General features: G+C 42.6%; 2 protein-coding genes across 3 annotated transcripts in view; one reads left to right on the plus strand and one right to left on the minus strand.

Moving 5' to 3' along the window:
• The window catches only part of zfpm2a (zinc finger protein, FOG family member 2a), a 115,442-nt gene extending 111,781 nt beyond the window's left edge, over nucleotides 1-3,661 (plus strand). For both annotated transcript variants that reach the window (XM_047598316.1, XM_047598317.1), the window contains exon 8: nucleotides 1-3,661. In XM_047598316.1, the coding sequence (XP_047454272.1) occupies nucleotides 1-2,567 (2,567 nt within the window). In that variant the 3' untranslated portion in view covers nucleotides 2,568-3,661.
• Nucleotides 3,413-27,395, minus strand: si:dkey-122a22.2. Its single transcript, XM_047598318.1, has 12 exons — nucleotides 27,238-27,395; nucleotides 26,383-26,545; nucleotides 26,218-26,289; nucleotides 26,045-26,121; nucleotides 25,441-25,541; nucleotides 23,007-23,123; nucleotides 20,422-20,496; nucleotides 7,276-7,414; nucleotides 4,829-4,911; nucleotides 4,628-4,724; nucleotides 4,341-4,522; nucleotides 3,413-4,256 (listed from the first exon to the last, which is right to left on the minus strand). Exons 1-11 carry the CDS (start codon nucleotides 27,295-27,297, stop codon nucleotides 4,355-4,357), a joined length of 1,152 nt encoding a protein of 383 aa, XP_047454274.1. The 5' UTR covers nucleotides 27,298-27,395; the 3' UTR covers nucleotides 3,413-4,256; nucleotides 4,341-4,354.

The raw sequence follows: 27,395 nt of genomic DNA on the forward strand, positions 1-27,395 counted from the left end.
GTGTCAAAATGGAAGAGAGCCTCCCTCCTGGCACCAGCTTGAAATGCACAATCTGTAACTACACGGCAGATTCTCTTATTACATTCCAGCATCACATCATGTCTCACCTGTCACAGGCGGCCTTCAGATGCAATCACTGCCATATCAGCTTCCAGAGCCACAGGGAACTCTTACAGCATCAGGACTTACATGGGCACGGCAGCAAACTTCACAGGGAAGGCGACGGCACTGAGCATTCCCCCAGGGGACCCGAGGAAAGCCTCCAGCAGCAGCAACAGCAGGCCCGCACTGAGCTGGCCAACAGGAAGGATGCTCTGCTGGGTAGTCCCAAAGGGGCCCTCAACAAGGAGACCAGCACAGACGGAGAGGCTGACAAGGCTGAGAAGAAGCCCATGCTGTCTGCTCAGAAGGGAGAGGCCCACCCAGGCAGCAAAGCCAGTTTTTCCTACACTAGAATCAAGTCTGAGCCTTCGAGCCCCCGACTGGCCTCCTCCCCTGTGCAGCATAACATGCCTACATTTCCCATGGGCCCCTTTTTGTCTCAGTTTGCTTTCTCCCAAGACATTTCAGTAGTCCCGCAGGCTTCTGAGATTCTGGCTAAAATGTCAGAGCTAGTTCACCGGAGGCTGCGCCATGGAGGGAACAACTACCCACCTGTCATCTACAGTCCTCTTATGCCCAAGGGGGCCACCTGTTTTGAATGCAATATCACCTTCAGCAACTTGGACAACTATTTGGTCCACAAAAAGCACTATTGTAACAGCCGTTGGCAACACATGACAAAATCCCCCGACTTCTCCGCCCTCTCAGATAAGGTCCCCGAGGCGGTGAGTCCTAACAGTGGTCATAGTTCTGTTAGCATGTTAGCCAGCTGCCACCCTACAGAGGCCGACAGTCACCTCATGCAGTCTGCTTGCCTGAACTCCAATGTTCTGGACATGATCAATGCAGGGGCCAAAGGGCCTGATAAGGATCTAGCAGGACAAGTGAAGAAAGTCTCAACACCGACTGGGGCTGAGGAGAGGCTCAATGGCAAGCAGATGGAGGGGAAAAGCCCGAGCACAGGTTTGGTGGAAAGTGACAATGATCCAAACAAGACAACCTGCGAGGCTTGCAATATCACCTTCAGTCGTCATGAGACCTACATGGTCCACAAGCAGTACTACTGTGCCACTCGTCATGATCCCCCAATGAAACGTATGTCCACCAACAAGGTACCCTCCATGCAGAGAACCATGAGGACCCGCAAGCGCAGGAAGATGTACGAGATGTGTCTCCCCGATCAGGACCACCAGAGGCCTCCCATGGGTCAGCCAGGTTTCCTCGGGGTTCCTCCTATGAACCCTTGTACATCCCAGGAAGCTGTAGAGAGCTTAGCAGACCGCTTCCACCCCCGCTGTGATATCTTCCCAGGTATGGTACCCAAACACCTGGAGGCCTCTCTGACTGTCACTAAACCTATTCTGGCTCCTAAATGCAATACCGTGGAGCAGCAGGAGCTGGACGCTCCCATTGATCTCAGCAAAAAATGTTCGCCGGTCCCCGACAAGACATGTAGCTCTCCCAAAAGACTTCTGGACTATCACGAATGTGCAGTGTGCAAGATAAGTTTTAACAAAGTGGAGAACTACCTGGCGCACAAACAGAACTTTTGCCCTGCAACAGCTGCCGCTGCTGCAGCTGCTGCTGCTGCCGCTCAGCAACAACAACAGCCACAACAGCAGCAACAACACAATGAGAGTGGCAGCCTGGAGTCGCCCATGTTTCCTGAGGTGAAGAATGAAGTCAACAACAACCCAGATGACGTCTACGATAAGAGTCCAGGCAAATGCGAGAAGAACGGCAATGGGAAGGTGATGGTGCAGAATGGCGGCATGTTCCCCCCTCACTTGGGCCCTGTGTCGGGGCTCAAGCCTTTCGCTGAGCCCCAGCTTGCCCCATCAAAAGATGATAACAAGAATATGTTTCTGCCCCACTGCCTTTATCCTGGAGCAATAAAGAAGGTGAAAGGTCCGGAGCAAATATCACCGTATTTTGGGATAAAGCCAACAGATTATGTGACTGGGGGACCAGTGATGCAGGGAGAGGCTGGTGAACAGGAGCAGAGCATCAATGGGGGAGTTGGAGGTGCTGGAGCAGGAGAGACAGGAACAACCAGAGAGCAAGTCCCACAACCTGCTGCTAATGGCTGCCCACACCCTGGCAAGGATCCCCTTCCCCTCCTGCCCAAAAACCGTGGCATGGTCATTGTTAATGGCGGGCACAAGCCCGAAGACCGTTCGGGCACAGCCCCACCACAGCAGGAGAACCAGCCCCAGCCAGACAGCCAACCCCCCAATCCCTCACCCACGTGGGCAACCGAAAATCAGTCCGACTCCAACGAGAACATGTCACCTTCCTCCAAGTCCCCAAACGAGGAGGCGGCGCCCACAGCCAATAAAGGCGTGAACGGCTCTGGAAGCGGCAAGTACTGCCGCCTCTGTGATATCCAGTTCAACAACCTGTCAAACTTTATTACCCATAAGAAGTTTTACTGTTCATCACATGCTGCAGAGCATGTAAAATAAGTTGAGAAGAACAAGACATGATATTCTTCTCCTTCCCACACCTTGCCCCTTCTCCGCTCCCCACTTTTACTCCTTTTTTCTCCTTTGTTTTGGTACACTGTTGTGTCTGGAATAGTGCATCATGCAGTGCTAAACGCTGCTTGTGGACAATCAAGAGAAGCTTCTTCTTTCATTGTTTTAAGACTGAAAAATGCAAAACCATTGGTTAAAAAAAAAGAAAGAAAAGAAAATGAATCAAGAATAATATTGGTGCCACTTTCACATTAATTTATTTTACAATCAGTATTAATAGAAGTAGTGATCTTAATTTAAATTCAAAATGAAATTTATATCAGAGTTGTTTGTAATGTTATTGTATAGTCATTCTTGTGTAGCACACATATTGTTTACACTGTAATGTAGGCTCAATGAAACAATAGACAATACAAAAATGAGATGCATTTTAGACACAAAAATAGCAACTGAGGCACTTGTGTATTCTTATTTGCTGTACCAGTTTCTGTATATGCCCAAAATGTCACTTGCAGTTTGCTACTAATGACTTGTTAGCCTTAAAAATCACCCTTTTGGCAGTGATAAACAGGCCCAACCCTGCATCTCACATTTTGGCATATACACATGGCTTTGCATACATATGTGGCTGTTTGTCCCTGTCTCTTTTCTTCAACTCAGATGTGGATGTTTTCATGAGGATGGCAGCATTCTTGTATAGTACTCGTATTTCTGTTTGATGATACACTTTGGTCTCCCTTTTTGGAATTTGCTCTCAATGCAATACTTTGTAAATGAGGGAACATTACTGAAAGCAGTATTATGAAATGGGGACTGTGCATATAATTATTTGTAACCCCATAGGGAAAAAAAAAAAAAAGAATAAGTTGTACAAGAATTACGTTTATTGCCGACGAACAAGATGGGTGGGAAGTCAGTGGGGATACTGATGTAAAATGATCATTCCAATGTCCTGATTAAGGGAGAAAATGTTTCTTAAAACGTTGTTGCTATGCATGTATATGGATGGAATTAAATTCCAGATCTGTTGGAAATTTTTATTTTGATGTGGTGTCATAATTAAACTTAAATCCTCAGGATAATCTATGCTCTCTGGTCTTTTTTTTTACTCCCTCATTACTGTATACCCATTGAAACATTTCATTTGGTCATGAGGATAAGCAGTGCAGTTACAAACATGCTATACTAACTGTATGAAATAATTCTCAAAAATGTTCATCTGTATGCAGCCCTTAATGGTAAAAGAAATAGAGGTCTGTAGAAAAATTGAGGAACTGAAGATACCTTTCCTTGTGGCTATAACATGGCAGCATATTAAGACTGAACTACACCAGATTAAAAAAAAAAGGGGGTTGAGCAATGGTGTGTGTGTGTGTGTGTGTGTGTGTGTGTGTGTGTGTGTGTGTGTGTGTGTGTGTGTGTGTGTGTGTGTGTGTGTGTGGCCTTTACATTGATAAGGAATAATGTATTAATTTTGGACACTGTCCAATCAGGTGAAGAGCCTGAAATAACAACTTGCGAGATAAGATGAATCTAAGAAAATATTTCATCACACCGAATACCCTCCAGTTTTCTTCAATTAAAAAGTGTCCAATAAAGCAGAGCTGTACAAAAATAGGTTCTGAAATTGACTTCCTGATGAACCTTAGCAGACATGTAGACAATCTCTGCAGATTGCTGCAGAGAAAGGGAAAAAAAAAAACGATTACTGAATATTTAAAACATATTCGAATATTACTCTGTCCATGTCTGGGGTGTTACATTTTGGCCACGGGTCACTCGCTCTGCGGTTTGGCTTGTTGCTGGTGGACTAGCTTTCTCAGGTGCTGGCTGATGGCAGATGGCTTCTTGTAGATCATTCGCCGGTCTGCTCCTTTTATGTGAATGTGATTGGCTGATGGATAGGATTCCTTCAGGAACCTCTTTTGAAGCTTAGCTACCATCTGGTGCAAGGGGGGAATATGATATTTCCGTGTTACTAGAGCATTGTTCAGTCACAGACTTAATGATGCGACACGAAGTTGCACGGCTACAGTAAACACACTCACTTGGTTTAGGTGTTCCGGCATCTGCTCGTCGAACAAATCGCCAGTGATCACGCTCACCGACGTCCTGCTGGAGAGGGGCTTATACTTTGTGATGTCCCTGTAACCGCAAACAACACAATATTTTCCGTGTACAGTGTGAATTACACAATCAGTGCAGAAAATGGCAGAAGATGGCTGATAGAGGCGTTAGGTTTGCTGTACCTTACTTGAGCTGCACTTTCATTCATAAAGTAATGCTCGTCTACAGCACTGCTCTGGTGGGAAGGATTACTTAGTAGGTATTTCTATAAGCAACAGATACAGAGAAAGCAGAACCCACCAATCACGTGACCTTCAAAAACAACAAAACATGCACACACATATAAACATGTATAGTAATCTACATGGATCAGTTATAACAAGCATATATAAGAACAATAAAATATCAAATGCTTTTAATTCCATATTAAAAGACCTTTACCCTACAACAATTCATATACACAATGCTATTTATTTAGCACTTAAAACAACGTGCACCAAACATCAACTCTTGACTTTTTTTTTTTACACATTGTCTTTTACCAAGGTACGTTTTACAGGCCTCCTCTGCAGTCCCAGACCAGCTCTGTGAGGTGGAGATCAGGACTCAACGGGAGCTGGGATCTGTTACTTTGTTCTCTTGGATGAAGATAGTTCTTTTTGACCGGGACGATATGTTTTGTGCTTGTTGTCGTTCTGACCATTTGGGCCTGGGAATGTGGGCCTGACTATTGAGACGACCTTCACAAGGGTCTAATCACACACCACCGCCTGTAGTACTGACAGTTTTAGGTGTAGGTCTACCTTAAACATACCCAGAACTAAAAGTATTAACTAAGCTAATGTAATTCAATATACAATTCAACATATTTATAATTCTTGGCCTTCTCTAAATTCTTAGAGGACCAAGACTTAGGGAGTCAAGCAGTGAAGGTGCAGATTGCACCAAACAACTCTCCAAGGTCTTAAAATGTATGAGAACATGTGATGGCTGCAAAAAATAAATAAATTCTCCTCCAATTGCAGGTGTTTGCATGTGCGGGGCTACAACAGAAACATGGAGTGAGGGAACTTTTAATTCTATCCCAAATGTACATTTTTAGGCATGATTTGTAAAACACAGGGAGATTAGCTGAAATGATTTGAGCAGTGAGACAGTTTGAATGGAGCCAATGCAGAGTCCAACTCATCCGGCGTAGCAGCTCTGAGCAGAAACAATGACATCTCATCTGAAATCTCACTCCGTAGCTCTTGGCTGGGAAAGTTCGCCGTGGCACAGAATAGACGGCGAAAACTCGAAATGAGCATAATTCCCCTTTAACAGTATCTAGCAGGCGAACGCGATGAGAGCAGATAGCTTTGGTGCCGTTAACACTGCAGCAAACAATTCTGCTCCAGCTCAATTAAGCTGTGGTTACAGAACATGCCCTTGAGAAATGGACTGCATGCTCTATTGAGTTCGGTATGCTGGCGAGTGTGTGTGCGTGCGCGCAGTGTGTATTATAACCTTCACTACCCTGTCTACAAAACCTTTTTCTGTCCTTGGAGAATTCAAGCACAATGATGTCCTTATCTCCTTGGCAACAACTGTAATACTTGAAAAGCTGAAATGGGTCCCTCATCACTGCTGCCATCAAATCGTGGGCGGCTGGCAGCAGAGAACAAGGCGTCTTAACGAACTGTTTGCGTTCGTCCCCGAGCAGGCGTCATCGCATCATACAGACAGATGCAGGAAAAAAAAAATGTTAGATAAATGTCACTAAGCATTCACGAAGACCATTAAAGGGTGAGTTGTTTCTATAAACAAACAACAAAAAAAAAAACAGAGGAAAATTAGCCTCCTTGCAATAATCCCCATCTCTACCCCTAATGCACCCAACGTGACGGTGTCAGTGCATAGAGGGCATTTCCCCAGTGTTTTTAAAGACATTGGCTGTTGTTCATCATCACAATCCATTACCACTTTCCTGCTTGGGATGTTCTCAATAGGAAGCAAAAAAATTACTACAAGACTTTATGACAAGCAGAAGTGTCACAACCGCGTGTGTGATTCCCAGTAGATCTGAGTACGGACAAAATAACCACCTCCCCCTCCCCTCCCCTGTAGAAAAACCTCATCTGCAAGACACAACAAAAAGCTTGTAGCTAAATATTAACAGCCTCTTCCTCGCAAACCGTACGACCTGTCAAAAGGCAGCGCTTTCACAATATAGCAGGCATCAGAAGATGCGGCGCATTTGCGGCGCCGTGTCATCTCGAGGAAACGGGTTCACTTTTCATTTATTTAAAAATGACGTCCGGGTGTCACATGCCAAAGTCACATTCTCTGACGCCGTGAAGACAAATGCACCTGCAATCACCACCCGCTCGTATCTCTGCTGAGGATGAGGAGTGATTATTCTTGCACTAGCACCATCCTGTGGCTGCACAGGAGGGATGGGAGGAATGTCATTAAAGATGTCTGAAACACATCACTTTTCCCTCTGTGTTTTAATTAGTCTAAAGAAACGGTTTAAGCGGAGGATCAGAAGCATATTTTGATTCTTTATAACCATACAGAATTTTTTTTGATTCTCAACACTTAATTACGGCATTGACGACATGCTTGTGTGTCCGTGCACTATTCTGACCTGGCGCTGGACGACATCCTCCAAGACATTTTCGCCCACAATGGTCGGTTCCATCGCCCCCAGGATAAGCAGCATGCGGCTCAGTCCTGCAGCTGCTGAAAACTGCATGGCTTGGAACGACGGAAGCACCATGCCATACCTAAAAAGATTAAATAAAACACACACACACACAGGTATATACATTAAACACACGCTTAGGTTTAAAAAGACAACTAGCTGTATGCACCAATTAGGCGCCACTTTCCTAATATTGTGTAGGCCTCCCTTGTACCTTGTTTGGGTCCTATGGGTTGATGGAAGGGGCCTCTGTGGATCACCCCACAAATACCTGATCAGTTTGGGATCTAGTGAATTCATGCTATTTTTCATGTTGTCAAGGAGTGTCAGTGCTATGGGGTGGAAGTGCCTGGTCTGGTCTAGGTGGGTGACGCATCTCTAAGTAACAGCCACATGGATGCCAGGTCCAAAAGTTTCCCAGTAGATGATGGATGTTATTTAATTCCCCCATCAGTGGTCATAATGTTATGCCTGATTGGTGTATGAAGCACAGTGGAGTTAGGAGAAACAGTATTTCACACATCAGTATGTTTTCTATTAACCGGTATCTTTTCTGAATTTGCATTACTTGATACATTTAATGTAACTAGAACTATTAATAAGCAATGAACTACAGAATATCCTTAGCCTGTTTAGCTTGCTAATTGTCACACCACTAGCTAGCATGGTTCATCTGGTGGAAAACAAAACATGGTTCATTTAACACAGATTCTAAGAGAAAACAGTGCAATGCTGCAGGTAAAAGCAACGAAGGGAGGTTTGGAGCCATGCATCCAAAATAATGTGCTAAAAGATGCTAAAAGGCACCAAGTGAGACTGTAGAATTGGGTGAGAAATCTCGAACCTTTTAAATTATTTTAGCCATGTGACAAGTTAACCCTTATCTTAGAAGAAATGTCAGCTTCAGCTGATTGAGTTGGTCTTACTTCTGTAAGGCTTGGGCGCTACAGCAACGACAAACAGCAGCTCAAGCAAAGTCATACATAATATTTGCATTCCTCTTTTTTTTTTAACCCCCAAATCTGAAACTTTCTCCTCAAGAAACATTTGCCCGTGGAATGAGAAATACTCTTTTTTTGGCAGATGAGAGAAGAAGGGCAGTGGGTTTTGTAACTCAGGAGGCCCAATCGGTCTCGGCTCACTGGTGCTCTGAATTGGCTGGTCTCAGCCTGTGGAGCCCAATCAATAGTGCCGCGCGCCGGCTGCCGTCACCGCCGCGCCACGCCGCGCAGGCTGAACCTACACGCGGCCGGCGCACTGTGCAGATCTGTTCCCCATGCATCAGGGCACGCTCATCCCTGTTTTAACCTGATCTGGGCCAGGCTTACAGCAGCTGCCTCCTATCGCCTTCTACATCTGATAAACAACTGTGAATCACCTATGCACATAAAAGACGCTTAAAAACAGGTCTTTTGAGGTACGGATAAGCATTTTTTCAGTTGAGTATTTTGCCAATAAATTGCACAATGTACAATAACACATATAGTGAAATTTTATCCAAAGACCAAGGTCTTCTGTTCTGCCCAATTAGCAGTGCAAATCCAAAGTGTTCCATTTACGATCAAATAAAAGAAATCCTCACAACTGAAGAGACTGGGCCAATAAATATTGTATTTTTGCTGTGCTGTGGCTGCAAATGGGTCCACCTTTGGTCCAGGATGAAGTATTTACGCTTCTATTAATAAGGCAGATAATGCAAGAATCCACTGAAGAACTTGGATGAATGAATGCAAAAACTTTGCATACCTGAGTGCCTCCAATTTTGGTAGTTTCATCTTGCACTTTAATTAGTATAATTAAATTTTTATGCATTTGTTGTCTCTTAATTAACAGATGTTAGCATGCGATACATACATAAGTTCTCATGTCTGCATACTATTGTTCAACCATCAGCATCACTATGCTCATTATTAGTATACCCTTACAAAGCTGCTAGAATGGTTTTAAACTTTCAAGCTGATTAATGCCTGAAAACAAATGATCATTTATCATGATTATTTTTAACTGAACTTGTCAGTTGGTTGACGAATGATTGCTGCACTAAAACCTACTAATACTCAGACGTCACAGGAAACTATTTTATAACTGGGAGGCTTCAGCACTGGTTCGCTGCCATTATACCGATCAAACCACCATCATAAACATAACCCATTTCACCTGGTGTTGTGAATTATGTTGCCTCAAAGAACTACAGCTCGACAGATCTGCTCTGGAAAAGCAAGCCAGCACCTATTGGTCAGATACAGCCGATGCAAACAGGTTTATTTGAATGCCACAAACGGCTGTGCACAGGTGACCTATATGCCATATTCGCGGTAGAACTAACCGTCTCTTCACGTCAATAATGGATACAGGCAGAGGGGGTAAAAGAAACAAGTAGGCCGGTCTAATTTCCAGTCTTCAATAGACAGAGACAACTTTTCAAATCAGACCTCCGGAGAGTGACATTTTGACATTTTCATCTTCCCTGCCACAGTTTCCCCCCTGAAGTCATTCTGGCACCACAATTTAGAGCCGACTCTTCGACCTCCTTCTTAAGGGACTTCTCAGTCTTTGCACATTTTCCACCTGTCACCCTTTTCTTGCCCCTTGCTTCCAAAAATAAAGGAGGGAGGGAAGAACTCTCTCTCTCCGTCTCCCTATCAGCCTCCCAGTTAGAATCTGTTCAAATCATTCCTGGGTCTGGCATTGAACATTATTTCAAGGATTCTCCAGCCACCTGTCCTATTCCCTCCTCTTTTTTTTTTTTTTTCCATTTTTAATTCTGCCCCCGAGTGAGGATTATGCGAAGCAAGGCATGCGTGTCAAAGGGAAATTTAGTGGGTAAAGACAGCCAAGATTGGCGGGATGAATTAAACAGATAACGGGAGGAGACGAAGTGGGGGAACCATGTAGAGCAAAACGCCTCACCGATGTTGGTCATTTCAGAGGGGCTCTTTTTTTTTTCTCCCCACAGGAGCGAGGAGGCAATATCTAAATTAATAAAGTGATGAAATGAGTTTGTGCCATGGACTTTCTGCTGTTTGACTTTCCCATCTGGATTAGTGCAGGCTGAATGGACGCTCTGTTACTTTTGTTACAACTGCGCAATTCACTGTCGGAATTTGGCCCTGTAGTGATAAGGCGCCCCTCCACCTCGTCTTCATCCTCCTCCTCCTCCTCCTCCTCATTACCATCTCATTTCATATGCAGGGCCTCTGTTACCTGAGAGCCTGCTCACACACAAAACACCAACTATTACACGAGCTCCTGCCAACTATTACAATGAGCACCGAACATTTAAACATGGACTATTACACAGGGCTCAGCTAACTATTACGCCCGAGGAACATTCTTAAGAAACCGGCCGCTCCGAACGCTGCCAGACAGCGTTAGAGAAAGGAGGAGCATGTGGACGTGGACAGGTGCATGACGAGGCCTTTAACTGGATCTTTTTCACTGTGTGTAAAACCACTTTAATTGCTGTCAACTAAGGTTAAAGTGACGAGGTAGGACGGCACAGACAGCCCAACATAAATCATAATACCCAAAATGTAGGAACTTATAATAAAACTGATACTGAAGTCTGAACTATTTGTCCTTTGGGGAAGGCTCTGGCATTAGGGCTCTAGTCGTAGAATAGGTTTACAGTATGGAAAACATGGTCCCAGATGTCGGTCTAGCAAAACCAAACCAAGCAAAATGGCCGCCCCTTGCTTTGTTGCAAGTGTAACCTTGGTTTCTTGATGTAATGTTTTCCAGACTCTCTGAGCCGTGGGCTTTATGCGCGTTACAGTTTTGAGTCTTCACCGGGACAGTATAAACTTTCATTTCTCCATTATACGCACACATGGAGACTGTGATGCCATCAGGTAGGAACCAAAATTACTACTGTCGTAATGATAAATAAGAAACCTGCTACTTAAAGTATCCAAAATAATTACTGTATACTTAATTAACAACATAAAGCGATCAGGCTTAACAGTAGGTGTTCATAATGTTAGGCCTGATAGGTGTAAATTATTATAAATTTCCAACATTCAAACAGGACGACAGACGAACCACATCAACAGGTAGAACTGTGAGTCGTACAGTCGTGCTTCATTGAAGAAATTGTGCAAGACATCCACAGGATGACATTTTCATCCTTCCTGGCTTATTAATGTGTGCGAAACAGATTTAAGAGTGCAGTCTTAACAGCATTGTTACAACTAAGATAAAGCTTTCCATTTTAGTCCGACCCAATAAAACAAACTAACCAATTAACGTTGGCCGTGGGCCCGCAGCATGCGCACAGACCAGAGTTAATGCATGCTCCTGTCGTGTGCAGTAGTATTTAAATTCAAACGTAATTTGGGACAGAGTTGCTGCGGTATCAAAGATATAAAAAGAAAATACTAATACATCACCGTTTAAAATGTGTCTTCTAATTGTCAAAAGCACATTTACGCCTCGAATCTTTCTCTGTTTTAATTGCACTCAGTTTCACTAGTTCATTTTAAATTTATGCCAAGGGGAGCTGTAAAGTAGCTATAAATGGAAGTTATAAATCACATACAAATAGACCCCTACTGAGGCATTAAATGCCTCATTACATTCTGCATTTTCATCTGATAATTATGTATTTAAAGTCCTTTCAGTCTACTCAAATGTGTATCTTGACGTTTGAGCTTCTTTGTGCGGAATAATGTACTCACTCTGCAGCTGTCTGCGGAGAGTCTCCTGTGTGTTCAATATTCAACTTATAAGTCTTTGCGTTTGTGTGCGTAGCCATGGTCTACTGTTGTAGGAATTACAGCAGTGGGGATTTCAGTATTTTGGCAGCTACTTGTATGTCCACCAGCGTGTTTTATCAACTCACAACCGTGCAAGATGCAGTCAGAAAACTTTACAGGGGTGTGGCTTAACCAAAGAGAAGGCCAAAGTACTACTCTTGTGTCAAATGTTTTTAATGTTTTTATTAGTTCCTGATATGAATAAATCTCATTTTGTTGTTGTCAATTTTGTCAAGTTCTGCTCGAAAATATTTCCTATGTGGTACAAAATCAAGCATGGGTGCAGTATCTGCACAGTATCTGCTTTGATACTGACAACAGTTCTCCAATGTCTTCAAGTTGTAAGACCAGAGGTGTAATACCGACCACAACCACAAGGTGTCACTCTTGCACTACAGTCAATGTCAGGCCATGCTCAGAATTTTCCAGCCTCCTTCCCTACATCAATACTATAGATTACAATAGGGTAAATACACAGGGGCCACAGCAGCCCTGCTTCATTAGTGGAGCGTAAAAACAATAGTTACGCATACAGTGGTTCTAATTACAATTAATTGGCATTCCTGACTCGTCTAGGGGTTAGGGGGATAGCGGGAGGAGGATCGGGGAGCAGCTGAGTCAGGAGTGGGTCGAGGGAGGAAGCCAAGACATTGGGAGCCGTTAAAGAAGCACAGTGTGAATCATGATGCACACACGCTGATACAGCAAAACATCCAGAGCCATGTATGTAAGTAGAAACGTGTGCATTTGATGTCCTGACTTACATCAAGCATATTTCCATACATCTATATTTTGAATATCATCTATTCAAAACTGATCAAAGTTCACTAATTAGATACGTTTCTAACAGGAATGGTTCACAATTTAACTCGCCTTTAAAACCAGTAAATAGCCCTTGTCATGTTTTTGCCAGACTCCGGCTTCTCTTATTGCTTCATTTCACTTTCTGCTGTCCCAACTTTTCCCCCCTTTTCTTTGTCCCTCCCTCCATTTCCCCTTCTCAATCCATCAGCCTGTGGTCGAGTGATTGCTGCCAATCTCAGCCAAGGATCCCTGGAGGGGTTTAGAGCAGGTTGCCGTGCTCCACTGGGTTATTGAACGCAGCTCATGGTGAAAGCAGGAAAGTCTCTGAGGGGGGAGAGTAGATATGTCATCACTGGCTGCTACTGTTTACCACTGAAGGCAGAGGAGACAGAGAAGAAAGGGAGCTCAGAGATTACATAATGCCACTGAAAGTATTAAATGAACTGCTGTAAAAACAGGAGTGTGACTGAAACTTGGAGAGGACAGAAAATGAACTTAAGCCTGTAGATTTATCCGCTAAAAGGGGGCGTGCAGAAGAACAGAAACCCTCGTCTTGTCCCGCATATTAAACCCCATCTGGCTTCTAAATCAAAGCACATGCAACAGTTGGAAGACTGTGATTGGTCGTCAGTCAAAGTGACAGCCATACGCTGTCTGTCATATGGAAGAGCTGTGCAGATAATAGAGTATGTGTGACATGCATATATAGAACACATGGCTGTGAAATCTGCAGTTATGTAGTGTAGTAAACACAGCAACGTTACTGATTTTTTTTTACAGTTGAATGCTTTAAAGTAAAACCTTTTTTTATCATACGTTTCACCCTTTATATCATATGACTTCCTAGCTCATAATTGGGACTTTTTACTCATATTGACTTATCGGACCATTACTTCTGTGTGTGATTGGACAATAACTGTTTGGTGGCACGCTTTTAGAAGAGGTCGACAGTCGTGTTTCTTTTGGGTCAACCACATCGCTGCAAAACTGGACACGAACCGGTCACGGCACCTGTAGTTCTGACTCTATAAGTACAGAATAGCTCCCCCTGTGTTATTTACACAAGGCCTTGTCTTGTGCTTGTGTTCATTGTGTTGCGTGTGCGCGTGTGTATGATTTGATCTTGAAGGAGGATGTAAAGTAGGATAGAAGGAAAGAAGGATGTAAGGAAGGAAGGAAGGAAGGAAGGAAGGAAGGAAAGCCAGAAGTAAACAAGGAAGTAAAAAAGTAAGTAAAGAAGGAAGCAAACAAGGGAATAAGAAAGTAAACCTGGAAGTTAACAAGGGGGTAAACCCGGACTTAAACAAGTAAGGAAGTAAACAAGAAAGTCAACCAAGAAATAAGGAAGTAAACAACGAAGTAAACCTGGAAGTGAGAAAGTGAACTCGGAAGTAAAGGAAGAGGTAAAGAAGGAAGTAGGGAATTAAACCCTGAAGTAAACAAGGAAGGAAGGACACTAAATATCAAAACATTCCACTAATATGGAGTAAATCAATCCATATTTTAAAATTCGAGTTTATTATTTCAAAGAATCTGTTAGATTAAATTAGACAAACTGTCTGAGACACATTACATTATAAACCTCCTGGGTCATATTTGATAATATGAGGTATGAAGACTCAGTCTAATGTAGCAAATATGCTACACTTCCTGTTAATCGGGTTGATTAAACACATCAATAAAGAAGCTGTTTTCATTGAGAAGCAGATGTCGGATCCTCTCTGGATTCTCAGAGGGAGGAAATAAAAAGAGAAAGGATGGAGCCGTCTTCTCCTCTAATTCAAGAGAGCAACAGAGTAATTCCACACCAATTTTACCTCCACCTCCTCCCTTCAATGCTGCGACTCCTCCCGGACTCCCTCATCATCCCACTAACACTTGATCAGTTTGGCATCTAGTGAATTTGGTTGCTCCTAAACCATTTTTGTGTGGGTGTCTGTGTCAGGCTGCCTTCTGCTCGGGGTGGCTGCTGCTATCAAAGAGTGTCATTTGTATGGGGCGGGGGTGTCAGGTCTGGTCTAGGTGGGTGACAAATGCCAGGTCCAAAAGGTTCCCAGCAGGACACTGAATTGTCACAAGATGGTCAGTGTTATTTACTTAATCTGTCAGTGGTTTTAATTTTGTGGCTGATCAGTGCATGTATAGTATGTGCATGTTTATATGTCTCCGTCATCATGATTGCGTGCACGTCTTTGAGAAGGCGTTGCTAAAAATATTAAAAGAGGTGAAACGATGAATGGGGAACCAAGTGTCATTTTCATTTTGGGACTCACAACTCAATCAGGCTTCTGTCCCGGCTTTGACAGAGTATTCATACATTATGTGAAAAAAGAAACTAACCACATGCTCTCAGCATCAAACTCAAATTATTCAAATAAATAAGTAGAAAAAAATAACTCCATGACTAACACTAAACAAGAACTGAGATGCAGAGGGAGGGAATGGAAAATTTTAAGTGGTTCTCCCCTGAGAACCGAGTTGCACTAAACCCAGTAACTGTACATTAAAAAGGAGGGTTTGCCAACCAGTCAGCATTCATTAAATCGTATGGACCATCCCATTAGATGAGAGCATTCCCTATCGTTTCAGGTCTCGGAGCAAATTCGTTCCCCAGGGGCTAAATTAGTTTTATACTCCACGCACACATAGTCAGCTGAAGATAAACAGGGATAGACAAACACACACATCTGAATGTGTACGCACAGGTAGATTCCTACTTTTAAATTCTAGAGGAAAATATTATTGGTGTAATTCTTTTGGTTATCATTAACAATAACCTGACCATGATGCATTATGTAGAACATGCAAACAGCCTGATAGTCATATCACCCTTGAGTATTTTTTGATACAGACACTCACACCAAGCATGCAGCTCAACCATTCGAGCAGAGCTGTTAGGGATATAATGGTTATCTATGTGGCAACGTGCAGGGAAAAATAAATTCTTAGCTTGATTTAAACTGATCCACTGACAGCCATCGAAAATATGGGCACATCTTGTTTCATAGATCAATTTTTACTGAAGAACAGCACTCCTAACCACAAACACATTTCATTTTTCATAGATGCCCGCTTCAGAATAAAATGAATAAATTCCTGCAGCTCGTTCGCCGCACAACGACTTTTTAAATTAGTTTTTGGGCCAGCGGTGCCAGGACAATGTGGGGAGAGATTGGGAAAAGCAACAAGCATCTACGAGAACCTGGCTCGGCTCGTGACTTAACATCCAGAGCCACTCCGTACCCTAAGGGTTGGGGAACGTTTAATGCGTAGCAGCAGCTGGACATGCTGGGTTTGAACCAGCAGTAGCAGCGGTAGGGCTGGTCAGCATGGCCACAGAGTAAAATCTCAAAAATCGCTTTCACTCAACTTTTCAAAGTCGTTACTGACACACAAAAAAACACAGCTAACACGGACATCCAGCTTAACGGTCACGCATGTGCTGCTGTTTGCTGTGATGACAGCAACCTGATAGCTCTTAGTGTTGTTCACATGTCATGTGTCATGATATAAGTAACCCGGACGTCATCTGTTCTTTTTATTTTTTTGGACCAACAATGTTTTTCCGAGAGATAACATCAAAACAACGATCAAATTCACATTTCTATAATTGATTCATTACACCAGTGCATTTTAAGACATAACAGCTGAACATCCCTTAGTATCTAATTTCTTCTCTATTCTATACTACATGACTTCTCAGTCATGCAGTATATTGTATAGCATGTTAACTGCTGTGCGTCCCTCTCCCCTCCTCCACCTTCTTGTGAGTGTCTATGGTCTGGAGTTGTGCGTTTCTACCCTGAGGAGCTCCCTAAGGTACATCTGTTGTCGTGGTCTCATCAACCTGCCCAGTCTTCATGGTCTGCAGTTACCCGCTCCCACCTGAATGAACAAATCTCCAACCTGCCTATTATTCCGCTTATATTCTCAAACTGTCGTGTAACATCATGAGCTATATCTTGCATTTGTATCACCCTCTGATTCTACATGTACGCTTTCTTCGTATGTATGTAGCTATGACAGATGTATGTTGCTAGTATCTCCTATCTTCTCTCTTTTCTGTCTAATGGGTTTCTTCCTGTTAAACAATAGTTTTTCCTTGCCACCGCCACCTTCAGACTTGCTCCGGGGGTTTCAGATCGTATTTTGTAAAGCGTCTGGAGACAATATGTATTGTTATTGACACTAAATAAATAAAATTGAATTGAATCTTCAGACCAGGTCTTTTGCTGCTTCAATACGAGGACGGCTCTGTATCAGGTTTCCACGTTTACTGTAGCAGAACTTGACCCGACCTCAACCTCATCAAACACCTTTGGGATGAACTGGAACACAGGGACCTTTTTATTGGTATTGTAGCTGAAGGTGTGGTGTAAAACGATTATATTATTGACCACAATTTGACCATGTAGGTCACAACTATGAGACAAAGAAAACAGACTAAAGGGGTGGTGTATAAACACAGTGAGGAGTAATGTTTAAATATAAGAAATATCACGATGCTCATACCCATGAAACCGACATTGAAAAGCAACTGGCAACTGGTCACTGGCTTCCAACCTAAAAGCAATTTGTCCAGACGTACACAGGGGTTTCTCCTAATCTCTGATGCCGGGCCCAAAGCCCGATTTTTCATCAGGCGGCATTATCTATGCTCGCGAGAAAATGAGACGCAAGCCGCGCGTCTGCGGAGGAAAATCCCAAATAAGTAAGCTGACCCTTTACAACAAGTGTGCACAAGCAAAACGCCTACACACCGACACGCGCGTACACACAACATTCTCAAGAGATGGCGGTGATTCGTTTAGTAGGATGTAGCAGAACTAATTTTGGGAGTGAGCCTCTGTTAATGAGCTGGTCTTTGATGTGTAAATCCTCGGGTCCCAGTGCAAAGCCGATACGGTCTCCCCACAATCCTGCTCAGGTGCAGCCTTGTTCCCTTCTGCATTACTTATCTGGTGTACCAAATACTGTAAGACCCCTGACAGCTAATAAACCCGTATCTAAGAGGGAGAAATAAGCGCAAACAAGCAACCTTGGAGAAGAAAGAAAAAAAAAATAGGAAAAGAAAAGGAGAAAAACAAGCTGAAGAATGGGTGCTGTGGCGAGAGGAGCTGTGCCGCATATCCTCTGTCTTCATGCTGTATATCCCATTCCCTGCTTCTATTTTTACTCTTCCGTGGAAATCAAGCTCAGATGATAAAATTGTTTTCATTTTTTTTTTTTTTTTTTTAAATGCAAGTCTTTGGTTCATTTCATTTCTACACTGCTTCTCCACAGAGTAATTGGATTGGGGCTGCACTATCATGTACTCAGTGAAATGAATGCGTATTAATCAGAGGATAATTGGACACATACCCCTGATAAATGGTGCTGCTCCACTTTGAGTCACGTACAAATTAGGTCATTTTCAGGGATCCATTTCTTATCTGACTTGACTCGTGCTTATATAAGCGTTGAGCTAATATTGGCGGACAGAACTATAAAAGTATCTACTACAGTGTAGTATCTGTAGTGGGAAAAAAAAGATTCTGGATGACATTGGACAATATAATATGCTATGTGAATCGCAATATGGTTTTTGGGATACAGTAGAAGAACAAAGCACCGATACGTGGAATGCTTTGACTTACTACTCAAAAGCTTTAGAACATAGGTCCCTAGGGGGGATCGCAAAATCTTTGGTTTATTCAACATTTTCATATATACATATATATTATTTTTTTTATTTTTACCCACAAATTTCTCACACAAGTTTAAATTTCTTTAAATACACATTAACATGAATCCAGCAAATTTTACTAAAGGGATAAATTGAGGCAGAAGACATCATCTTTCAGTCAGGACTTCATTCATTCAGATACAGGAGCTGTCAACAGCCTCACACAGAGCACTACACTAGCCGACACCTGTCAATCTAAGCCTCCTATACACAGTAGGCCCTGCCCCTTTCGTTGCTGAGCCAATCACAAGGCCGCATATTACACGCTGTCAGGTTCCCCACAATTGGCCCGAGAGCCTATTCAATTCCCCTTGGTCTGAAAAACACTGAAGACCCCAGAAGAAGTTTTGATTTGATTTTTGCACTTGAAAGCACTAGCAAATGAGTATGGTGTCAGACTGTTCAAGGGTCAGAGTTACCTTATGAATTATGTAATTAAGAATATAATTGGTGCACCAGTTACTGACTGAAAACGATGCGATTAATCGCGATTAAATATCTTAATCTCTTCACAGCGCTCGTTCAGATTCAAAATTGAAATTTAAAACCACTGAAAATGAATCCTGAAAACGAGCTCCATTATATAAAAATAATGTATTTTTTATTATTTATGCTCATTTGTATTATGTTAACATAATACCCACCGTCCAAAGACATGCTCGTTAGGTTAATTGGTTGAGTCTGGAATTGGAGTAGGTGCGAGTGTGAGGGTTGTCTGCCTCGTGATGGACCTGCAGCCTGTTCAGAGTGTACCCCGCCACTCGCCCACAGACAGCTTCCCAAATGAATAGTGTTGACATGAGAAATCATCAGCTATGCTAGCAGCTTTCCAGGCATTTATAATATTTAATAATGTGTCAAGTCTTGTTTTCTACTGCGCTGTACAATTTATTACTGTACAATTAAATGTAATCATTCACAGGCAGACACTGAAGAGATTTTCTCACTCAAAACCCAACTGGAAAAGAAAATCCGCACTAAAGACTTGCCCAAGAGATGTCTTTGTTACGTAGCCTTCGCTGCTGGGCTCTCATTGACATCTTAAATCTCTGCGTGGCTCGCTAAATTATACAACTGATTAATCATAATCTGTACAGCGGAGAAATACCTTTTAATGATTAGGAGCGACGTCCCTTACTTGTAAACAGTCCAAAGTATTGTTAGTTGCATAAGTGACACTTCTCCCAATAGGCTCTCAGTTATCGTTAATAGCAACCCCCCATGCCCCCGTGTATGATAATTAAAGCATAATGAGATATATGCTGTGACAATGACTACCACTTGACATATATCTTGCCTGGAGGATTAAAGTGGTGTTATTACACTTTCTGCCACTCAGAGCCGACCACCACCACAACTCTCGCTCTCCCCTCATCTGTTTCGCGCTAAAAGAGTGCGATCAGTTAATGAGTTTCTTTGGCCTCCGATTAATCATGCTAATGAGCCCCACCCAAAAAAGATAATCAACTGTTCTCACCATGAAAGCCAATAAGAGAAGGGGGCTGGAGATTGACTGGTGAAACACGCTTGCATCTCTACCTCCATTCACCTCTTTCTACAGTAATCCTCTTTTTCTTTCCCTCCTTTCTTCTCCACTTCCCTGCCTCCCACTCGCTCCTCTCTGCCCCTCAGAGCTCCTTATCTTCTTCCTCGCTCCTCTTTTCTCAATCTTCTTTGCCATTCCCATTCCCTTTTCCCCATCCTATTCCTCACGACTTTTTCCTCTTCAACAGCATCTCTCCACCTTCTCTCCTCTTACCCTTCATCCTCAGATCCCCACTCCCTATAAACCTCCCATAAACTCACCAGTACTCCTTCCACTGGTCCTCTTCAAAAACGTCCTCTGGGATGGGATCAATCAGCACCAGGTTGGACACTTGCCTGAGGACAAAGAGAGGACACGCACTCACTCATATGAAGTAAGACTCATTGACCACCCTTGTCCAGCCTTTACCCTTCCGACCTGGGATGTAATGAGTGTGAGATGGATGCCGTCATCCCACGTGTCTTTCGGCAGATTTGTCTGTCGCGCGTTCCTACAAACAGATGACCACACACCCACCAGACCCAGAGGCAATATTTCCATCGAGCTAGGTGCCATCCACTCACCACTACTTACTTCTCTCCCACAACAGCGGCAACATTGCACCTGATTAAATACTAAATCTTTCAACCCTGGTGCGGGCTACTTGTCACGTTAATCACCGCGTTGTCTCTGGGATGGGTGAGTTATGGGGGATGATGGGAACGGATTGTGAAATATATTTGATAAAGTGTGCGTTTGAGATGGCCTGGATACCGTATGCTACTGAGCAATTTTGCAAATACTAGTAAAGGTTTAATTTTTATTAAAGATGTGTTGATGGTGACGACACTTGAAGGTTGAAGCTGATCATATCACAATTCGTTCCCTTTTTTTGGTGTGACGTGTTCCTTTTGTAGCCACCAGTGCTGAGTGAATCTTCAGTAACCGCTGCTGTATTTGAGCCTCTGAGTAGTGTTTGGTAAAATCTTCACTTTCAGGAAATGATTTTTATTTTTAATAATGAACCCACAGCAAATGTCTGGGACAAACAGACTTGTGAATGAACATTGTGGACTGTGTATTGGGGTCAGCAACATTTTTTTGCTCTTGTGGTGGTGCTAATTTTGTATCGAGCTAATTCCCTACAGTGCCCTGGAGGCTACATTTTGTTGAGATAAATTGTTACGGAGTAATGGTGAAAAACAGGGAACTAACCAGGTTAACCTAAACTAATTAGATTTATTAGGTACGTATTGGGGTTTTTTTAACAGCCCCAAGTCATGTGACTTTCATGCGTGCACAACCCACACATATAATCCTGATAATAAGCTAAAACTCAAATGTGCTTTGGTTTGAATGTAACTGTACTTATTGGCATATGTATGAAGGTGTAATAAAAAAAAATAGTCCATATATTGAAAAGACTCAACTGATTCAAGTTCAAATTGTAAAACTTCCACTACCCACCTTTCTTGGCGCTAGCTAACACTAGTAGCTCAATCAGTCACAAATAGGAAAGTAAAGTATAAGTAATACCCATGTCCTTCAGTAAACTTTACCAGTGAAACACACGGTAAAGAAAGAGAGGCACGTGGCAGTATTTTAGTTTTGCAAATGCTGTGTTAATTGTGCAAAAAAAAAACAATAGATGTACGTTGATCTTCTCCTGGCCCCATGGTTCCAGACCCACTGCTTAGTTTTTCATTTTATCTTTGCTCTCAAAGAAAATACAACGCATGCTGCAACGTCTGCGGAAGAAAATCAATTATAAAAGCTACAAAAAGTGTACACAAACACACACCTACATATCTTCATACGCATGCATAACGTTCACAGCTGCCGGCACGTGAGACTAAAGAAGCAGCGGATCAAGTCTTTGTCTAATCTCAGTGATTCAGATGCTTTTTTTTCCCCCAGTTTTAAAACAGCTAAAGTGAAGCTACCGACAATACAGGGCAAAAGAAAGAAATGACAGCAGTTGAAATTCCTGTCTCTACTTGGATGCTAAAAACAATTTACTACCAGAGTCACACAAAGCGGCAGCTGGCAGATTGCTCCTAGTCTTAGCATTGTCTTACCATTTTTCCAATATGTAAGAACATATCGCTGTGAGGTTTAGGTGCCTGGTCAGTAACAAAGTTTGGGTTAATGTTACATCCACATAAACATGGTTGGACCAATAGTTTCCCAGCAGAACATTGCACTGTAACCTGATGGTCACTAGTTTTAATGTTGTGTATCTTTAATAGAGACATTAAAAGCACAAAATATGCTCCATGTTTTCTCTACTTTCTTTGCTTTCTCTACTTCTGGTGTTTATCAATCAGAATCGCCATTTTTGGCACGTGTGTGCGCACATATGAGGAATTCATTGTAGTGGTTGGTAGGATAAACATAAAGAGAAGTCCGGAAAATCGCACAATGGCAAATTAGGTTTTGAAGTACGGACTTTGGGAGGACGGGAGGACGGGAGGACGAAGGACGGTCATTCTGTAATCGGAACAGCAGCATACCACAAAATGCATTTTAGGTTAACCGATCATACCATGTCGAAACAAGTTACATCAGATGCATCCTTGATAAAAAGAGAAGGACGAGTAATCTGGGCATTCGGACAGTACTTGGTCAGATGCATGCTTTGAATCGGAACAGTACTTGGACAGTGACGGATGATGCTTCATAACTGCTAACTAGCTGAGCTCACATGGGGTGGTGCTGGGATATTTGTAATATTACAGAACATCTTTCCCCTTTCTAGTAAAGTTTTCTTTCTTCTGCCAAAGTAACACCACAGAACACATTAAACATGTTTCCTTCTGGATAAGCAGTAGTCCCCATGTCTCTACTCCCACTGTATTATACTTACACATCATGAATGTGGCTGTAGAACCTGCCGTTGAGCGCGCCGAGCTCAGAGCCCACCAGGATGAAGGGCTTTGCCACCCCGGCAGCCTCCAGGAGTCGGTGCAGATCATCCACCATCCTGGAAGACAGCGGCACTCATCAGTCTCTGTACTAAAACCAGGACACGCTGCAAACTGGGCCAGGGAGTTTATTTATTCAGCTAGGAGGCACTAGGGCGACTAACATGACAGATGAACACAACAAGCAACAATCATTAATGTCATTAATCTCTAATCTGTTCGATAATGGGTTTATTAATAGTAATCGAGAGGCATTATAAAGAAGCAAAACTCAACTAAGAAAGGCCATTTTGAACTTTGACTGTTAACAACTGAATGAGCTCAGTAAGTCCGGTCAGGAGTATTTATAGTTTTCGATTTAATCACTTTTCAGATGCGGCACCAAAAATAAACAGGCCTGCTGAAACCCAGATGACAGCATAAACGAGGGTACTGCTGGCTTCCCTCCACAGCAAAGCATCACAGGAAAACCAATCACCGGCAAACTTATATCATCAGGGGGAGCATCATCATTACATGAGGTGCAGCAGCGCCTCTTTGAGAGCCATCTGCTGTCCTGGGTTTGTTGTGCTAATAAATCAAAGCTGAGGCGTCACGCCGAAATGAAGAGATTTCACAAGACTCACAGGGTTGAGGTTAGGTAGCCATCAAACTCCTTCAGATATTGAATTCTGGGAAATTGATTGCTTGCATCTCAAACAGGCAGCCGGCCGCTTTCTGGGCCAGATGCCAAGGTAAACTAGACTGCTGACCGTCAGCAAGCCATGCCTGCTCATCCCTTAGGCAGATTTAAGGCTTGACGAAGACATTTCCATGTCAGAGACGAGCCAGGGCAGGCCTGGGGCGTGGCCAGCAGAGGCCATCGCACACACATCAGTCTCTGGCCAGAGCATTAATGAGAAACCCTGAATAGCCACTTGATCAAGGAAATACTGACTCCCTGTGGGAGTATTAAGTCTCCTATAGCACAACAACTGAATTTGAGGTTTGTTATTGCACTGTAGTGTAATGACAGTGTAGTTTTGGCTTCTTACGTTTCTCCTTTTTGGAAACAAAATTAGGCTTGCCATGATTGTTTAATCGGAAGGATTAATGACTATTTTGAATTGTGCAGAAACCAATTACTACCTAGCAAATATTTATAAAGTTTGGTCTAAATAATATAATAAATTAATTATTCTTGTCCCAATACTTTCTCATTTATTCTTGATTTTGGATTTAAAATATGATTAGTTTTGCCTCAGTTTCATTTGTTTTGTCTCTTTCATGTTATGTTGCACCGCGTTATGTTTTTTCTTTTTTTTTTTCAACTGAAAAGAGAAGGTGGCAAGACTGTAGGTTAACCAACAAGAAATTAATTTGCAACAACTGTGGTAATCAACTGCACTCCCAGATATATAGCAAACAAAGCAAACATCTTCAAATGTATAATGCATGAATGAGATTTGAGAAAATAGCGTCAAAAAGACAACAAAGACGGAACAGAAATAGTATAAAAGAAATAGAGAAAAGGGTTTGTAAATGCAGAAATACAAGAAAATACAGAAAGCCAGCTATAAATTGTAAAATCCTGCAAACAGAGATAATTAAACATAATATGTTGACAGTAACAATGACGGGAAGCCTATTAAATACTGTAGCAATGTGCCAAAGAACTAATGTAATGATGAATGGAAATGATGCTTGCCTGATTGGAAAACAAGCTGTAATAGGCTGCAGCCCCTTCGTGACCCTCTAGCGGACAAGTGATTACAGAAAATGAACAAATTCAAAACTTATTTGGCTTTGATGTTACACATGCATATAGACTGGATCATTCATCCTTCATCAAGAGCCTCTGTTTATGATTACAACAAATGTGGCGCGCTATTACAGCTCCTCCTACGTGAGGCCCTGGCACACTCCCGCATCATTTTCTTTCGTGTGGTGTTAAGCCACGATGTCCTGAAAGTGACACAAACATTACAGTAGGTCACCATGGAAACTGAAGAGGTGCTACTTAACCCGGCCGGTGTCAGACAATGAAAGCTACTCAGTAGATAGCTTGCTTCCTGCAAACGGCAGTAAACTGAACCCAGATTCACCTGCGCCACACTCTACACCGCAGTTCATGTGGCTTTCACTACATGTCCTTACATTTCCACACATTGATTTTACAAACTCAGCAACAAGAGAAACATGAGGAGATGGCCCTGCAGATGACTCATTCACAAAGCAAATTGGTACAAAAATACATGAACAGGGACGTTGTTTCTATAGTGGAGACTTTGCGTACAGCAGCATGGATGACTGAAGAATGTGTTGCCAGATATACATCATTATATCACATTATATATATAATTCATTACAGCGACAGCCTGCTAAAGTACCACTCACCGTCCAGTTGTTGACATCATCCAAACTTTTTCTGTTCCTGTCGTCTCATTCTGCATAAGCCGCTTGCTGAAGCCCAGTCCCATTCTGTCATAAGTACAAACCTGAGCAGTGTGACAACAAGGACAACACAGGAGAAGGTTTAAGATTTAACACCATGATCTACATACTGTACGTGCAAGCTGCTCTCAATTTAAAGCCAGAACGTATCCTGTGTAAGCCCGTTAAACATGCATGATGTCCGAGTAGCGCTGAACAGATACAGATACAGGTGTCAAAGGTACACTTTGTTCTCGTTGCTGCTTATGCGATTTAGTTGTTCAGATGTAACCGGGCTCTTCCCCAACAAGCCTGTGACCTAATTTGGGTCACGTTTCAGACAAACAACATGGGGCAGGCTGTCAGCCTCAACTTTCTGCTGTGCTGAGTCCTTGTTGAGCAGAGAGGATGTGACAGAGCTACTGCAAGGGCTGTCCCTACATGACCCTGACAGCAGACAACATGGCAGCGCTAGCAGCAGCCAACTCCAAGAGGAAGCTCACCACAGTGGGTCGCATCATAACACAATTTTTACACTCACACGCACATTTAATTCAGTGTTCCTCACCTTGGTCAGTGTTGCAACATCCTCTTGGACGTGAAACCAAATGTCGGAAGACATTCCAGTCGGAGCGTCCAGTATGACTGCAGACACAGACATGTTGGGGGAGCTCAGGTGAAAGACACAAAGAAGCCAGACATAGAACTATGTGGGAGAAAAAGTGCAAAGCTGTTCATTACCAACTGGTTTTCCTTTTCCTTTACACAAAAGATGCATCTTCTGACCCAAACCGACATCAATAATCTGGCCATCTGGATGTAAATAGAAAGAAATATTAGACTTGGCTTTGATGGGCGCTTCTCATTTGGCTCTGAGAACTTCACCAACCAGCTGACGTATACTACCTTTGGGCAAGAGCACCTGTCCTTCTCTCTGCAGCGACGCGTAGTTGAGGAAGGGAGGGATGATGACGATTAAAAGTAAACACTTCCCAATGTTTACGAGCACAGAGCTGCATGACACTCTGCCTTTAGCTTCAGTCTGGCTGTGAGGTCTTTGATCTGCATCCTAATTGATAAAGAAGTAAAATTTCATGTTAACTTCCACATTAACTTTGCTTCAGTAATGTATTTAAAGCTATTAAATCCAAACCACTGTTATAAACTACACAGTTTTACTATTACTTCTGCAGTCAGGTCACGTCCTGAAAAATGCAATATTTCTTTTTTTGGCCTAAATTTATTGCACAATCTTGTTATTTCAATATAAAAGACACATGCACAACTGAAAGACCTCTTATTGATTAGTTAAATTAAAACTGAGTAAGTCAACAGTTTTTTTCATACTTTTATACTATTTTTCAAGTTTTTCTTGAACAAAGCGTGGACAGCATCAGTGCAATGCACAAAATTAGCCCTAACTGATATACAAAGAGAGGAAAGAAGAAAAACTAAAGGCATATGCACACAGATATATGTTCGTGCACCTGAACACTTACTCCCATATGCCCAAATAATCCTAAAGATACACAATAGCAAATTGTAAAGTAAGTAATTAAGGACAGCTGCTTGTTATAGTTTCCATGCACCAGTTGTCCTGCAAACGCACGAATAACAAGAAAGAAAAAAAAACGTCCCCTCGGATTCTTTGATCGCGACTTCAGGCTCGAATGCAACTTAACATGTCAGGAAATGTTAGCCAACGGGACAGTCACATGTGGCTATGAGCAGCAGCTTTATAGGTTTCCCCTTCTCAGTTACCTTTTTATTAGCGTTGGCAGGTTCACTTCTTGACGACTGAGTTTCAGGTCTTCTGCGCATTTTGAAATGTAATAATTAAGTATTATGAGGGCATAAGCATGAATTGTATACAATGAATGAAATTTGCTGTAACTACTTCCTGACTCTGTGGAGCAGGT

This window comes from Mugil cephalus, chromosome 11, assembly GCF_022458985.1.
Source record: "Mugil cephalus isolate CIBA_MC_2020 chromosome 11, CIBA_Mcephalus_1.1, whole genome shotgun sequence".
In the NCBI taxonomy this organism is placed as follows: domain Eukaryota; kingdom Metazoa; phylum Chordata; class Actinopteri; order Mugiliformes; family Mugilidae; genus Mugil; species Mugil cephalus.

What these genes read in the sequence shown, in the direction of transcription:
- si:dkey-122a22.2 (XM_047598318.1), bottom strand. Translation starts at nt 27,297, where the DNA reads ATGCGCAGAAGACCTGAAACTCAGTCGTCAAGAAGTGAACCTGCCAAC. An exon ending in ACAGGTGCTCTTGCCCAAAG is followed by an intron (nt 26,290 to 26,382) that starts GTAGTATACGTC and finishes ATTTACATCCAG; the next exon opens with ATGGCCAGATTATTGATGTC. An exon ending in ATGTTGCAACACTGACCAAG is followed by an intron (nt 25,542 to 26,044) that starts GTGAGGAACACT and finishes CACACTGCTCAG; the next exon opens with GTTTGTACTTATGACAGAAT.